General features: G+C 48.1%; 2 protein-coding genes across 7 annotated transcripts in view; both read right to left on the reverse strand.

Annotated features, from left to right (window-relative positions):
- The window catches only part of Tmed6 (transmembrane p24 trafficking protein 6), a 4,107-nt gene extending 3,339 nt beyond the window's left edge, over nt 1-768 (reverse strand). Inside the window, exon 1 of the mRNA XM_021171123.2 lies at nt 537-768. Coding sequence (XP_021026782.1) covers nt 537-753 — 217 coding nt within the window. The 5' untranslated portion in view covers nt 754-768. The remainder of the gene's footprint in view (nt 1-536) is intronic.
- Nucleotides 769-2,183: 1,415 nt separating this feature from the next.
- Terf2 (telomeric repeat binding factor 2) overlaps nt 2,184-16,370 on the reverse strand; it is a 25,881-nt gene continuing 11,694 nt past the window's right edge. Inside the window, exons 4-11 of one of the 6 annotated variants that reach the window (XM_021169695.2) lie at nt 16,006-16,092; nt 14,053-14,199; nt 12,167-12,267; nt 9,683-9,800; nt 5,483-5,559; nt 5,314-5,399; nt 4,656-4,696; nt 2,199-3,359 (exon numbers count right to left, since the gene is read on the reverse strand). In XM_021169695.2, coding sequence (XP_021025354.1) covers nt 3,201-3,359; nt 4,656-4,696; nt 5,314-5,399; nt 5,483-5,559; nt 9,683-9,800; nt 12,167-12,267; nt 14,053-14,199; nt 16,006-16,092 — 816 coding nt within the window. In that variant the 3' untranslated portion in view covers nt 2,199-3,200. Of the gene's footprint in view, nt 3,360-4,655; nt 4,700-5,313; nt 5,400-5,482; nt 5,560-8,345; nt 9,804-12,166; nt 12,268-14,052; nt 14,200-16,005; nt 16,093-16,370 lie in introns of those variants that run through there. The other 5 variants (XM_021169693.1, XM_021169690.2, XM_021169691.2 and 2 more) reach the window with 5 other exon arrangements.

A 16,370-nucleotide genomic window follows, 5' to 3' on the forward strand; every position in this document is an offset into this window, starting at 1 on the left:
TAGCCCTGGCTGTCCTGGAACTCACTTTGTAGACCAGGCTGGCCTCGAACTCAGAAATCTGCCTGCCTCTGCCTCCCGAGTGCTGGGACTAAAGGCATGCGCCACCATGTCCGGCCTCGTTTCTTCTTTATTGACAAGTTTCTCTGTGTAGCCCTGACTGTCCTGGAACTCACTCTGTAGACCAAGCTGACCTTGAATTTAGAGATCCCCCTGCCTCTGCTTCCTGAGTTCTGGGATTAAAGGTGTGTGCCCCACAATTATGTGACTATTTTAGCACGTGTTGTCTTTCCTCATATCTGAGGAAAGCTAAAGGTCACCTCTCTTGTTCATTGGATTGGAACACACTTGTGTAGCTTCTAGTTCTAGACCAAGCCGTATGCTTTAGCTCCCGTTGCTGGCTGTTCAAGTCTCTCTCACCCAGAATTGCTCTCTAACTGAAGATTCACAAGTGGCAGCCACAGCCTTATAGAGAACCAGACCTTGGCTTCATCAAAAGCCTGGCTCACTTTATAAAAGGTATGGCCAGAGGCCTCCACGCACCTCGTAGCTGAAGTAGAGGTATCCCATCTGGTCAGCAAATTGCCAGAAACATTCGATTGCTCCTGGAGGGACCACGATGGCAAAGTCATTCCGATCAGCTCCTCGGAAGAGTGGCTGGTCCTTGGAGCCGTGTAGGGGATCTGTCTCCTGGCTCTTAACAGAAGTCACGAGGCTCAGCACTACCAGCTCGGCCACGAGGAGCAAAGAGAACATGCTGCCTTCTGTGGATTCTTCTGCAGGTGAGCTGCTCACAGTCCCGTGGAAAGGAAGTCAGCCAAGCCGCCAGCTAATCATTAACCCCACACGCCACACTCAGGACCGGTTTCAGAGCCATTGTAGATCTTCTGTAATAGAGGTGCCATGCACAAGCCCCCCACCCCCTGTTGGCTCACAGAGGAATTTTGCTTTCATCTCAAGAAAGTAGCTTGCCAGATCTACATTATGGGTGTTAGAAAAGTATTTAACCACAAGAGAGCTTTCCATCCATCTGTCCGTCTGTCTATCCATCCATCCATCCTTGGAGCTGTTCTCTCAGTTCTCGCTTCCTGTAGATTAAATATGTGGCAAGTTTATTTACAGCCATTATGCATAGTGACAAAAGCTAGCTGGGATGAAGTCTCTCTTACAGCAAATGGCTAGGGTGCTGCTGACAGTCTATTCAACACCAGGGTAGCATCTAGCCAACACATTCCCTGGCCTAGAGCAAAGCTCAGAGCATACATGGAGATTTTCTCACTTTTGGGGGGTAAGGTGCAGTGCAGAGTCTCCTATGTAACCACACTGTTCTTTAAATATTTCATGTATACTGGTGCTTTGTCTGTGCATACACCTGCATGCCAGAAGAGGGCATACGATCCCATGGGACTACAGTTATAGAGGGTTGTGAGGTGCCATGTGGGTTCAATTCCCAGCACCCAGGACCTCCAGAAGAGCAGCCAGTGCTCTTAACCACTGAGCCTCTCTCCAGGCTGGTCTTAAACTCAGAAATCTGCCTGCCTCTGGGTGCTGAGATCAAAGACATTGGCCACCACACCCAGCTAAATAAACATTTTAATGTACGAAGAAGTAGTGCCAGATGCATCCATAGTTTGACAGAAAGGAGCCCTGCATAAACACACTTAAGTCCTGTGGAAACATGACACATGCTAACTAGGGTATTTGGCCTCTTTAATTCATCAGCCTTACCCATCTCCCGGGAAGAGCCCTCTAATGATGAGATTGAGGGGAAGAAAGCAGGATTCTAGTCAGGGTTGGAGGAGGCCACCACTGGTGACAGCTACACGGAGCCTCGAGCAGCTCTGGGTCTCACTCCCTGTGGCTTCTCGTGGTGGCTGCTAAGACAGCAGGAGTATCAAATGGCAGCTATGGCTGACAGGGGCTAAACTGCACTCTCCACATGTCAATCAAGTTAAAGACAAAATGGAAGCTCTGGCACATCTCTAACTTTGCCATTCTCTCACTCAGCAGACAGAAAGTCAGGATTCTTTAGTCCCTAGATAAAGTGATACCTGGAGGTACGGGAAAAGCCTACAGCATGTGTGGCCACATCCAAGGGTAGCAAAGTGGCTCCATACCAACTCAGCGGCACTGCACGGCAGCCCGCGAATGCAAGCTGCACTGCCAAGAACCAGCTATAGAAACTTGAGAGAAGCAAGACTTTAATGAAGACCGTTACAAGTAGGAACAACTCATTCTCAGATTTAAAAAAAGATTACAGAAAACAATTGACTCAATTTTTTTTTCTGTTGTTTTTGTTTTTGCTAAAAAGACAGTCTGTAAGGGTGTCTGAGAGACAGCAAGCACAACACCGTACAAAAGGAGAAGGGGAGAGCAGAGTTTGGGGCAAGACATGAACAAAGCAAGACCAGGGAGGTGGGAGAGCAACTGTATCACAGAGGGGGAGTTAGGCATGATACTCAACAAATGATTTTTACGCTTTAAAAGTCCAGCATAAGGAAGGGCTCTGAGAAAGGGGTGGGTGGAGGAGGGAAGGGGCGGCTAAGCTTATCTACAATCACCATTTAACCAAATACCACTTGTCCCACCCCGACCCCGTGAGAAGTGTGGTGGATGAACCCGCCATGTAGCCTAGCATTCATCAATGTGGGGCTGAGGCAGGCAGGTCCAGGGGTGGTCACAAGTAGCTGAACAGTTTTTTTTTTCTTTCTTTTTTTTTTTTTTAAAGAATCTGATTCCACAGGGACTGAAAAAATCTCTCATCTGGGCTCAACGCACAGAGCTCCTTTGTACTGAAACTCAACGAGGATTAAATTCATTCCCGGAAACGTTCACATTTCTGGTTTTTAACAGGTCATGAGATCGTATGTGCTCCTAATGGATTCTATCATTTCTTAGAAGATTTTATGGATTACTAGGGATTCAAATTGAAGCAAAGCACTAAAGGGAAACACTAATGATCTTCTGGCACTGTCCCAGCCTTGGGCCTGCCTGTCGCCTCGGCTGTGGTCACGGCTAGTCCTGGCTTTGCTTTTTAGCTCCATGATCTCCAGCAACAGTGACGGGAGGGTCCCAGGACCTCCCACTCGGGAGGAGGATGCCACAATTCTCATCTCAGTCTTGCTTCTGAAACAGACGTCACAGCACAGGGGCTACTGTTGAGAACCGTGCTCTAGTGAGTCCTGTGGCTAGGAAACCCTTTCTCAGTTCATGCCCAGTTTTTTCATGGTCCGCCAGCGGTCTTTAATCATCACAGCTGTTCGGTTGACAAAGGGGTAACTTTTAGAAATGGCAGCCCAGTTTCCTTCACCGTATTTTCGCACTCCATCCTTCACCCACTCGCTTTCTTCTATGGTCCACTTCTGCAATAGGAAACCAAACGACTTGTCAAAATGTGTTGCCACTCACCTCATTCCCAACATACTGATCAAATCAAACTCAACAATCCTGAGCATGCTCTGAATCCAACAGCAGGGTTAACGATGAGCTACAAGCCGAGTGTGGCGCCTGCCACAGCATGGGGAGGCAGAGGCAGCTGCATCTCTGTTTCAAGGACAGCCAGAGCTACAGGGAGACACTGTCTAAAACTATACTACAAAGAGCAAGTCAACACTGAGAGTCTGGACAGTTAGCAATGATCGATGTCCTGACTTATCGTCCTTCACTGATAATCATGCTATGAGGCTGGACAGAGGCTCCACGGTCAGAAGCACTCGATGATCTTGGAGAAGACCCTGGTTTAGTTTCCTGTACTTGCACGGTGGATCACAGCCATCTGTAAACTCTAGTTTAAGGAGATCTGGCTTCCTGAGGCACTGTATACACGTGGTACACAGACATACATGCAGGCAAAACACTCACATACAGAAAAAAATTCCCCAAAACTAAACACATAAACACATATACATACACACAAACACAAAAAAATTCTGAAACCAATGAAACTTACAAGTAAGAAAGAAGCAAAAGGAGCAGGGTACAGCTTAGTGCACAGTGCTGGCCAAGCGTGTGTGAGCTCTGGGTTTACCTCTTTTTTTTTTTTTTTTTTTTGGTTTTTCGAGACAGGGTTTCTCTGTGTAGCCCTGGCTGTCCTGGAACTCACTCTGTAGACCAGGCTGGCCTCGAACTCAGAAATTCACCTGCCTCTGCCTCCCAAGTGCTGGGATTAAAGGTGTGNGCCACCACACCCAGCTTGGGTTTACCTCTTGTACCAAAAAGCAAAACAACAAAATTCAGCGTTTGAACCTATCTTGAATTACCTTGAGAGGCATTTTTGCTAGGTGCATGGGTAAACTGTGCCCGAGAAGGGGACTTGCTTTACTGGATCTTGTAAAAACTCGTATCAGAGAAGAGTCAAGGGCCGCTGCTGAGGCGGTAGTTAGGAGTGTGCCCTGGTCGTCTTTCCAGGGAACCTGGTCCCAGCATCCACGGGGCAGCTCACAACTGTCTCTGGCCTCTCAGACATCAGGTACACACGTGGTACACAGACATACCAGTTTTGGCTCCCAATCACCTGGACCTGCAGCTTTGGAGGACCTGACATTGTTCTGGAGTCTGTGGGCACTGCAGTCACAAGCCCGGCCCCCACCCCCACACACACAATTAAAAACAAAGTCTTAAGTGTAGGCGAAGGACCCATACATCAAGTATTAAATTACCTGCTTTCTTGTTAAACTGGATGACCTGTCTTCACCTGGTGCTGCTGGAAAACATGAAACGAATATGCAGTTTAGAGTTTACATGGGGATATGAAAACAAGTCGCCCTGACTCCTACATGCATACATGCTACCTCTACACCCTAATCAATCAATCAATCAATCAATCAAATGTAATTTTAATTTTTTTAAAAGGAGACCTAGCACTCAGGAGACAGACAAGGGAGTTCAAGGCCTGGTCTATATAGTGCTTCAGGCCAACCAGGGCTATGTACCCCAAGAGGCCCTGTCTCCAAAACAAATAAATAAAAAGGAAAAAATAGGTGTGATGGTGGATGCTTCCAGTTCCAAGCTTAGGAAGCAGGGGCAAGACTGGACTATACGAAATCCTGTCTTCCCACCTAGAAAACAAAAGAGGAAAGAGAAACTCGGGGAGGCGAATGTGATTCCATGCCCGTGATCCCCGAACCTGGGAGGCTGAGATAGGAAGATGCTAAAATGAAGACTAGCCTGGGCTAGAAAGATCCTGTGTGCAAACGAAACCAAGCAATCTGATTCCAAATGAGATCAGGTGGAGTGGCGGTCTAACTAGGGGGCAGAGGCTTGAACCTGACAGTTACCATGCGTCACCTTTCAGCAAACATCTGCAGGAGGGCTTACCCTGAATTTCAAACAGCTGGTCCTCTTCCAACCAAACTTCCTTTTCTTCAAGCCCGTTAGGGCTGTTCCACTTGTCTTTGGATGCTCTAGGGGAAAACAATCAAAGTGAGCCAGGAAACACTCCCTGCCCCCACCCCGACACTCAACTGGGCTCCCTTTCAGAACATACTTGGGGTTCACTACACAATGTTCAAACTCGCTGTCATTTTTCCAGGCATCTTCATGCATGAACATACACGTCCCAGCCTGCAGGGCCAAGCGTCAAATTGGGTACTGAGTAAAGTCCCTCTCCCTCAAAACTGTAATTTTCTTATTTGCTTAGTGCTTCATTTTGTTTTTAGATAGGGTGACACTCTGAGCTCTCAACCCTCCTGCCTCACCCTTCTGAATGTTGGGATTCTCAACAGGTATTCATCAACATAGCCAGTCTTTTGGGCTCCTTTAAAGATCTCAGTACGTTTCTGACGTCAAAGGTTCAGGCTCCTCCCTCTCCTTGCAGCACCATTCTCCTGTATTTACCCTGACTTTGGTACCCTCCTTGTTCCTGGATTAAGCTCAAGATGACTTTCATCAGTATTACACCAGCCTTTTCTCCCCACTAAGGCGACATCACAAAAGCGTATCAACTAGGCACAGTGCTCCGTACATGTCGTGAGGGTACTTGGGAGACTACGATGGGGAAATCGCAGTTCAAAGCTGGCCTGAAATGCAGATGATCGACAACAGAACCAGCACACTCCTCCTCTATGCCCTATGAGACCAGGCCATTCCCTACCTTGGCTACACCACATGTTACACCTACAGCAGTGATGCTCAACCTTCCTCATGCTGTGGCCCTTTAATACCGTCCCTCCTGTTGTGGTGACCCACACCATAAAATTTTCATTGTTACTTCATGACTCTAATTTTGCTACTGTGATGAATTGTGACTATCTAATATAGGACCCCTGTGAAAAGGGTCGTTTGACACCCCCCACCACCCCTGAGTTGAGACGCACAGGATGAGAAGTGCTGACCTACAGCAGCCCAGACTGCTTAGCCTCTGTGCGTTACTACTCCACCTACAAGCCTCTTCCTGGCTCAGCAAACTTAAATCAATTTCTCCTTTTTTTCCTTTGTGACAAGGTTCAGTTGCCCACGCTGGCCTTGAATGCACTATATCATCAAAGACGACCTTAATTTACCAATCTTCTAACCTCCACCAAGGGCTCGAATTACGAGGGTGGAATACCAGGACTTTTGTGGCTGAGGACCAAACCAAGGGCTTCATGCATGCCAGACAAGCACTCTACCAACTGAGCTACACCCCCAGCCTAAAACTACTGATCCCAATGCAGAGAGCCTCTGCTCCTTCCTATCTGTCAGTCTGAGGCCACATAGAGCTGGTTACACCCTGGCTTAAAATAACAAAGCTAGTCAGCCCCCCCCCCCCCATTCCTCTTTTGTGGTTTTCCTAAATTATCAAACCAAGTAGACAATGTATACCATGCTTAATTTGGGTTAAATTTTGAGAACAATTTATGTGAAACAAAGTGACAGACATTTTACAAGCCTCTTTCTTTTCAGTTTTACTCTGGATTATTATTGACAGACAGACAGGTAACTGTCCTCTACTCTCCAACCCTCACCGGGAGTCAGCTTTAACCTTGGTTCCCTGCCAGCCACCATTTCCCTGGAACTGCTGTTCTGTCCTCTCTGCAGACTTCAGAGGCAGGCTGTTAGGAACCTGTCCTTCTCCAGCTCTCAGAACTGCCTGTGGCACACACATTTTAATAGGGACTGCCTGGAGGCTCCGCACCCATGTAACATGCCCTGGTCACTGCAGCTGTTCATGGCTCCTGTGTGCAGGGGACTGAGAATAGCATCCTTCTAGCTGTCAGGTGGCTGTGTGGCTCAGGAAAAGCCAGGCCATTTCTGGATCCTTATGTTCCTCAGTTCCTCGTTGTTTAAATTTCATGAACACTGGTCTAGCAGGGACTTGTGAACTAGCCTGTGGCTGCTGGGTTTTGTTGAGGCTTTGTCCCCTCCCCTCTTCCAAATGAACAAACCCTAACCCTCCACTGGTTTCCAGACATCTGGGGGATGATAACCCTTACATACAAGGTCTAAGAATCCCTTCTACTTGATCAGTAAGCCCCAAGCAAATATCTACCATGTACAAGGTGCTAACCCCTCGGTGTTCTGGCGTGGCCTTTCAGGCAGTGTCTCCTAGCTGCCTTTCCTTACTGAGTCTTCCTGTCCCTGGCTACCCCAGGTTTTCCCTGCTTACCCGCAGCTGTCACCAGCTTCCCACCCTCCCCTCAGTGATGCCTCACAGGCCTGGGGACATATACCCTAAAAAAAAGTCTGCAACTGTGACCCTCAGTTTAAGAAGCTGCCTGCCTGCCTGGCTCTGATGCCCTCAAGATCTGGCCGGATAGCCCATCCCTGTCTCTCTCTGTGCTGCCTTCTCCCAACACTCACTAACACCAGGGTTTCCATGTCCATGTACAAGCAGGAGTACTGCCAGGATTGTTCTTCACAACACACCTGGTACTTTCCTACTCCCTCAAGGCCAGCCTCACATTGGTCCACAGGCTGTAGTCCACCCGAGACTTGTGTGAGCAGGCACGGGAACCCCCCCAAGCTCCTAGGGTACCTCACGTTTCCTCAGGAGGGGCTCACGGGACAGTGTTTTCAGCTCTGCAAGCCTCACCGTGTCTGTCACCACTCCCTGTTTCACAGCCAGAGTACCGTGGGAGCAACATACAAGTCCTACCTGCTGGACGTGGCTATGTCCTGTCAAACTCTATTGACAGGAACAAGTGACTGGTGGGTTTCTGTCAACCTTTACCACCGTGTACCCGTCATACTTCATGCCTGGGCATAGAACAGCTCTGGGTATGCCTACAACCTTCACAGACTCCTACTTACAACCCTGCCGGCACCCTGCACGCTCATGTTTCTCCATCTACTCACGGGGGGCAGCACCCACACCTCACGGGGTCCTGTGAGGTATAAATGGATCATGGACCACATAGGACAAGGTGTAAAGAACTTGTGCCAGTGACTTGTTTCTGAATGTAAGAGTGCGCCCAGCGCAAGGAAGCCATGTCATCACACGCCACGGCCTTTCACAGCGCAGGGCAGGATAGGGTCTCCAAACAATCACAATACACAACAGTGTGCAGAGATGGCAATGGCCTTGGGAGGCAGGGACAGCTATACAAGGGTTCATGGGGAAGGGGGAGTTTCAGGAGAGGAACTGTATACGTGGCCTCAGCTGCTGTCCAGCATCATGCAGCTTAAGACCCCAGACACCCAGGCTTGCTCCTTTCGGCTGAGTGACATCAGGTGAGCTAGTAACTTTTCTGAGCCTTCCTCATCTATACAATAGGGCTACCACCATCGCACGGAGCGAGCACCGCAGACTCCGTAAGCTAGTATAGAAGTGCGCACACCTAGGTTCCTCTCCCCTTGGAAGCACCAATGGAGGGGTGGCAGGCCATGGGGGACTGAGAGGAGGTAAGTGCACAGTGGGAGAAACAAACAGTATGTTCTGAGAGCACAAGCAAACCAGTGCCTGGAGCGGGGTCCACACGGGGCACAAAGGGCAGCGGGACTCAAAACCCAGGCTGGGAGTCGTGATGGCGATAAACTTAATTGACATATTCTAACCACTGTCCAACAGCAGCTAGCAGAACATAGAAGACTGGGAAATCTTTGCTGAATTTGCTGGGTCTCAAATGCTCATCAAAGGTATAAAACTAAGTACTCACTGGTCTTTCATAAATATCAAGTATAATGAGGCCCAACTTCAGACAAATTGTACAAATAAGGCTGATATTTCGTCCTTGAGGCACTCAGACCAACAGGCAGACGGGTCAGAACCCTTTCCTGCTTACTCATGCCCTAGGGCAGTGCCCTGCAGCCTACAGCAGCCTCGGGAGCTGGCAGGGACTGCCACATTGTCACTCCCTGCTCCAGTCTCATCCTAGCAGTCTGAGCAAGCCTTGGTGGAGAGTAGCTTAGCTGAAGATTACGTCATTCATGGAAGTAAAACCAGGCCCAACCAGGCCCGCCAACCAGCCCCCAAACTCCTACAAAGAAGGTCTTCATACTTGGGCTTCTTCTCCCCCGGGTGGGGTTGGTTGAGAACTCTGGGCTTGGATGCTGACATGGCCTCTTGGGAGGAGTTGAGGCCTGGGCTGGGCTCAGTACTCTGGCTGTCCTCCTCCAACAGCAATCTGCTTATTGTCATGGGACTGTTCCTGGGCTGTCGGTCTGAGCCTCCCTCACCCTCAGCAGGAGCTGCGCTTTCATGTTCATCTTTCCTGGGTCTCTTGTGTTTGTGGGCTGGTGATGATGGGGATGCCAGATTAGCAAGTACCAGATCTTTCTGGTCCAGTTTTGCAAAAGCGGCCTCTGAGTCTTGTGCAGTAGACAGAGCTTTGAAAGCTGCCTTCAGAGTCCTGATCCCGATGGTGGCTGGAGGGTTCTGAGGCTGTCTGCTGATAAAGCACACACAGGATAGTCAGCATCCCCAGTGCAAACAAACCTAAGTAGGCAGGACTATTATAGTGAAATAGAAGGCTTCAGAGGCCTCTTCAAGACTGCCCACCAAAATAAGAACAAGCCAAGACAAAAAACATGGGGGGGGGGAGGGGGGAGACAGGCTGCTTTCTTTCAACAGCTGTTGTTTATAAAAAAAACCCTTCACTTAATGAGCACAATTTAAGTTGTATCAAGTTTCAACTCCAAACAGGAGAACCTTGCAGGAACCAAGAGCACCCTAGTCTGTGTGCTGACAACCCTTTTAGTCTGCAAGATCAAAGCAATGCTTTCCATCATGTAAGAGCTCTGGGCAGCACCTGCTAACCTCACATCTACCTGGGCAACCAACTGACAATGCTACAGTCTCACTCCAGACCTCATATGAGAAGCAACTAGTGGGCTAGATCCACAGTACATTTAGAATCCATTTCCTGAGAAAGTGGTGTGTGTGCCACCACTTGGTCTAAGAGCAATGTGACTAAGTTTTGCAAACATTTTATTGATCCCTAGTAAGTTTACAGAAAAGTCTGTCAGGAAAAGGCAAACTGACAGCCCGAAGGCTGGCCGATCTTCACTGACAAGCATGTTACACTGTCTCACACACGCAAAGTTGTTTTTGGTTTTTTTAGATATTTTATTTGCATTTCAAATGTTACCCCCTTTCCTGGTTTCCCCTCCTGAAAACCCCCTATCCCACCCCTCCTGCCCCTGCTCACCAACCCACCCACTCCTACTTCCTGGTTCTGGCATTCCCTACACTGTGGCTTTGAGCCTTCACAGGACCAATGGTCTCTCCTCCCACGGATGCCCGACTAGGCCATCCTCTGCTACATATGTGGCTGGAGCCATGGGTCCCTCCACGTGCACTCCTTGGTTGGTGGTTTAGTTCCTGCAAGTGCAGAGCTGTTTTTTAAACCAACATTCAAAAGCTGGGGACTCAGCTCTAGCTACTCTTGCAGGACCCAAACTCAGCCCCAGCACCTGCAGCAGGCGGCTCGTCCTCAGCTGTGTCTAAATCCAGCTCCAGCGACTCAAACCTCTCTTCTGGACTCCACAGGACCCACATTTACCACACACACACATGCACACAAGTAAAATAAAAAAAATGTCAAAAATTGGAGAAGTCTAACCATAAAAAAAGGACATCTCACTCATTGTGGATGCTTAGACACGCTTCACAAAGTAGCAACTGAATAAACAGAAAACCCTGTCTTTTCTTGTTAGTGTCCTGCTGTGGAACGTTTTATTTTAGGACCCATGTGGCCCTCTGTACTTCACACCAGGGTGCTATGATTTAGATATGGTCTCGGTGAGTCACATGTTGACATTTAACTCCTGGTTTGAAGACAGAGTCCCAGCAAATAACTAGGATTGGAGAAGGCCATCAGGGCAGAGCCCCTAGGTGAACCACCAGTGTACTCATACCAGGGGAGGCAGACGCACATACTCCTCCCTCACCATCAGCTGGCATGCCAACAAGAAGGCAATCACTACATATGGACCCTCATACCTCTACAATTGTGGTTATATAAAAATGTGCCAGTGCTGGAGAGATGGCTCACCCGTTAAAGGTTAAAAGCTCACAACCAAAAATATAAAAATATACCTCCCACTCTCTGCAGGAGATCTACCCCACGGTTTTCATGTCAAACCACCAGACTTGAGATTTAGACTTGTCTTCCTTCCTTTTCTTTGTCATCTGCAACCAGGTCTTTTCATTTGTTTTTAAGACAGGGTCTCACTATATATAGTTCAGGCTGGCCTCTAACTCAGAGCCTCTTGCCTGTCTCCTAAGTGCTGGAATTAAAAGCTATGCACTACCAGAGGCAGGCAGATCTGAGTTCGAGGCCAGCCTGGTCTACAGAATGAGTTCCAAGACAGTCAGGGCTACACAGAGAAACCCTGTCTTGAATGCACCCTTCCCCCATCACTCCCCTCCCCCCAAAAAAGCTATGTGCCACCATGCCCAGCTCTGATTCATTTATCTAAACACTGCTTCATGAGTGAATTAAATCATCAGTTATCTATCCAGGTACTTGGCTTGCTCTGAAGTCCTAACACATGAGAAGCTGAAGGAGTACTGCTGAGTTCCTGGCCAGCCTGGGTTACAAAGTCAGAAGGGGTGGGGGTGGGGGGGCTGATCCACAAGTTATAGGTGAGACAGAGAGGTAAAACCAGAAGCCTTGGGGGAGTGCCAACTGGGATCTTCATAGACCCAGGCAGCTGAGGCCAAGTTCTCTGTCTCGCAAAGTGTGATATGCCAATAACCTGGTAATGTCAGCAAAATGTCTCCCCCACAACCACAAAAGGGCATCCTCACCTTGGAGGCTCTCTAAGTGGTTTTTCCACTGGCTCTGGGTGCTTTTCCTCCCTCATTGTACTTGAAGCAGCTGATTCAGATTTCAAAGCTTTTTTAGCCATCTAGGAAAGGAAGGGGTCATTAGGAAGAGGAAGCCACGAAAGTTCACTTAGCGTCTGCTTCTTTCACCAAGATCATACTCAACACATAAGCGACCCATTTACAAATCCAACCCAGGCAGTGAATGCTCTTAACCCCTGAGCCATCTCTCCAGGGCCCTCCTGGTTTGTTTTTTGATTTTTTGAGACAAGGTCTCAGCATTCAGTTCTGGATGGCCCAGTACTCACAAGATAGACCAGGTTGGCCTTGGACTTGCTGTGACTTTCCTGCTTGTTTCCCGGGTGCTGGCATTATAAGGATGTGGCACACAATGCCTGGTTAAGATACCTTACAGGTAGGAATAACTTTTAGTTTGTGTATATAATTTTATTAACTATATTCCCACAAATATGTTTTTTTTTTTTTGGTTTTTCGAGGCAGGGTTTCTCTGTGTAGCCTTGGCTGTCCTGGAACTCACTTTGTAGACCAGGCTGGCCTCGAACTCAGAAATCCGCNTGGCCTCGAACTCAGAAATCCGCCTGCCTCTGCCTCCCGAGTGCTGGGATTAAAGGCGTGCGCCACCACGCCCGGCCATCCCACAAATATGTTTTGTCTTACAGACAGCTATTTGAAAATCATTACCAATACTACACAGTAAGCTCTAGGCAGAACATTCTTGCCCTAACACTGCTCATCTGTCTTCCTCCTACTCTAAGCGCTAGACTGTTCCATTCATTTCAGATACAATTCTATCCTCAGGCAAGCAAAGTATGCCCCAGGCATCCCAAGTGTAAAGGAATGCATTTAGTCTGGGTGGCAGCTGGCGTCCAGACATTTCCTGCAACTATGCCAACTGCCTGCCTTACAAGTGATGTCCCCTCAGATCCACCATTACAACAGGCAATTTCTAACATTAGCAAAATCCTGGGTCCCCTACTTCACTCTCTCTTTTTTGGGGGGTGCTGAGGAGATCTTCTTACATAACTGCCTTACTGTACAGAATAGTGTTGTGCTTCACCACGCAATCTCTTGAGTTCAGAGACTGTCTTCATAAGACCAGGACAGCATGGGGGCCCCCACCTTTCATCCTAGCACTCGGGAGGCACCATCACAGAGACAGGTGGATGTGTGTGTGTACAAGGCCAGCCTGGGTCACAGTTTTCCAGGCAGGCAAGGGGTACATGGCAAGACTCTTATCTTGGGGGGTACGGGGCGGGGGGGACACACGGACAGTTAAGAGTGCTGGAGGCTCCTGTAGAAGACCCAAATCTGATATTCAGCACCCATACAGAGGGGGCTCACAACAATCACTCCAGCAGCCCCAGGGATCTGACACCTGCTGCCTCTATGAGCACCACATAAATGTGTGCTCAAGCATCCGTACAAGCAAAATAAAAAAAAGGAGGGGCATCCCCTCCATCCAGCCCGAGGGGACTGTGTCACAGGCATAGCCTCTCCTTCCTTCCCTCCCTCGCACCCTCACATACCATCTCCAATCACTGTGCATCTGCCTCTCGGCTCAGACTTCCCTGCTGTGGAACCACGTGGATTAGAGGAGAATGCACTGCTCTAACTACAATACTGGCCCCATGTCAAAGAATATAAATGCAGGTAAGAGAAACCAGCGAAGGTCCACCCGCCACAGGCAGGAGCTAGCTCATCTTAGGCATCTCACAAGCATTCAGAAGGGTCGTGATATACCCCAGTCTCTGTCACACACTCTTTTCACTTCAAAATTTCCACTTTCACTCATGCTTAAGGACCCAAACATGGCTGTGGGAACTGAGGCAAGGCCGAGCGAGGCACACCGTGAGGAGGTAGGGCTCCGTGTCATCCAGGTGGCTCTCTAGGAAACGCAACATCTTCTGCTGGAAGACCTCATAGGAAAAGTTCTGGATAACAGGGTGGGCCAAGTTCTTTTCCCGGATAATGTTCAGGAGATCAGTTCTCAGCTTCTACATGGAAGATTGACAATTGCAACAGGAGAAAGGAAGAGAATGATAAAACATCAGGGCTGAGCTGAGACAGAATACCAGCAAAACGTCTGTAAAGCTGTCCGGCAACTCACAGGACTGGGTGATTAGCCATGGTTCGGCCATACTGGGTTACTACGCAGCTAGTGATAAAAAGGGGAAGAGCAGCTTTATTGTATGTCAGTACAAAATTCATTGCTACAATATCAAGAGAACGAAGTCTGAGCGTTCAAATCAGCGTAGACTCTGTGTCCTGTGTGCAGATGGAGGACACAGTAGGTTTATGTGCACACACAGCAGACTTGCTGGTAGATGCCATCTCTGAAAGGGTAAGACTAAAAATGGCTGCCTCTGAGAGCAGCGACAGGTAAATGCCAGACAAAGCAAGTCTCACGCAGCTTTGTCACTCCTGGATTTCTTGCAACTTAAGTCTATCACATGTTTACTGTGTGTGCGTGCATTGTGTGTGCGCGCATTGTGTGTTTGTCTTGGGGATGGAGCTCAGGCTCCCAGGCTCGGCACCCAGCAACTTTCCCCAGCTTTACAGGCTCTGAGAATGAAGTCCTTTGGATTTTGTACTATGTACTAGCTCTTCAAAAATCCAGGGGCTCTTGCCAGGCATGATGGTACTTGAGAGGTAGCAGCAGGCAATATCTGTTAGTGTGAGGGTAGCCTGGTCTACTTAGTTCAGTAATAGCCACAGCTACATAGAGAAGCCTTGCTTCAAAACAACAAAAAGGGATAAAGTGGGCTGTGTACATGTTTGCTGCCAGGGTTCACACCCAGACATGTTAGACAAATGCCCTACCATTGAGCTACATTCCCTAGCCTAAAATTGACATTTATAAAATATTACAAGTTGTGGGAAGGGAACCCAACTAAGGATGTAGCTCAAAACGACTCCACCCTTTTGACAGGAAATGGAGATATTAAGTCCTTCCCAAAGTAGCCTTCCAAGCCTACAGGGCTAGCGTTTATATAGACAGGGCTGGAAGTCCCATACTTTTTGTTGAGTATCTGATATCAATTACTTAAATGTTCTAACACAAAGCCAACAGAACAAGGAAGATAAGTAGCTTAAGAAAACTAAATCTTGAAAAGCCAGTCTCAGATACTGAAGCTAGAGTTGGAATTACCTGAAATATAAAAACCAAGGTGTGAAACCTGGTCAAGCACTGTGTGGCGTAAGCTAGCCTTGAACTAGCTATAGCTCAAGGTAGTCCCCAGCCTTGCAGTCCTCCCACCTCCCTGAGTGACAGAAGAGGAAGGAGAGAGAAGCACAGCAGGGTGTACGCAAGGTGGGACGGAGCAGTGGGCAGAGCAGTAAGAGCCATGCGGAAGGACCAGCGACAGAGAAGTCAGGTTGAGCTAGAAAACTAGCTGAGAGACTGCCCAAGCAAACTGGCCAACAGCCTTAGACTATGCAGTTGTGTCTGTGTAGTTATTATCAGAACCTTAAGCAGGACTCCCAAAAGCCGCGAAAGCAGAAGCTCTGAGAGGCTGGGAGCTGACACGATGTTGGGTATTTAAAGGTGAACACTTAGATGACTATTTTTTCCTGAGACAAAGTCTCACTCTGTAGTTTCCTGGCTGGCCGACCGCACTATGTAGACCAGGCTGGCCTTGCAAAGATCTGCCTGCATCTACCTCGCCAAGCGCTGGAGTTAATGGTGTGTCTTACCACATTTGGGACAGATGGCATTGCTAACAAAGAACCTTTTTCATTACTGCTCCAAAAAAACCAGTGAGAAGGATTAAGTCACAGGAATAAAAATATGTCAAATTTACCTGAGTTGTGGGGTCCTTGGACATGTATTTTTTCAAAATCTTTGAAGCCTTTTCAAATTCTTTGTTTTTGATACAAATAATGACAGCCTATAAAAGGGAGAAAAAATGTAAAAGTTCTGTAATGACAATTGTCATTAAAATATCAAATAGCAAAGCACACTTTGCAGGAGCATTAACTCCTTAACTAGCTCTGACTGTCTTCACACTGTATCACATGCCGTGCTTAAAGACCGTATTATTGCTCAAGCACCAGGAGGAACCATTCGTGTAGGTTTTTTTTTTTTTTTTGGTTTTTTGAGACAGGGTTTCTCTGTGTAGCCCTGGCTGTCCTGGAACTCACTTTGTAGACCAGGCTGGCCTCGAAC

Source organism: Mus caroli, chromosome 8, assembly GCF_900094665.2.
Source record: "Mus caroli chromosome 8, CAROLI_EIJ_v1.1, whole genome shotgun sequence".
Classification (NCBI taxonomy): domain Eukaryota; kingdom Metazoa; phylum Chordata; class Mammalia; order Rodentia; family Muridae; genus Mus; species Mus caroli.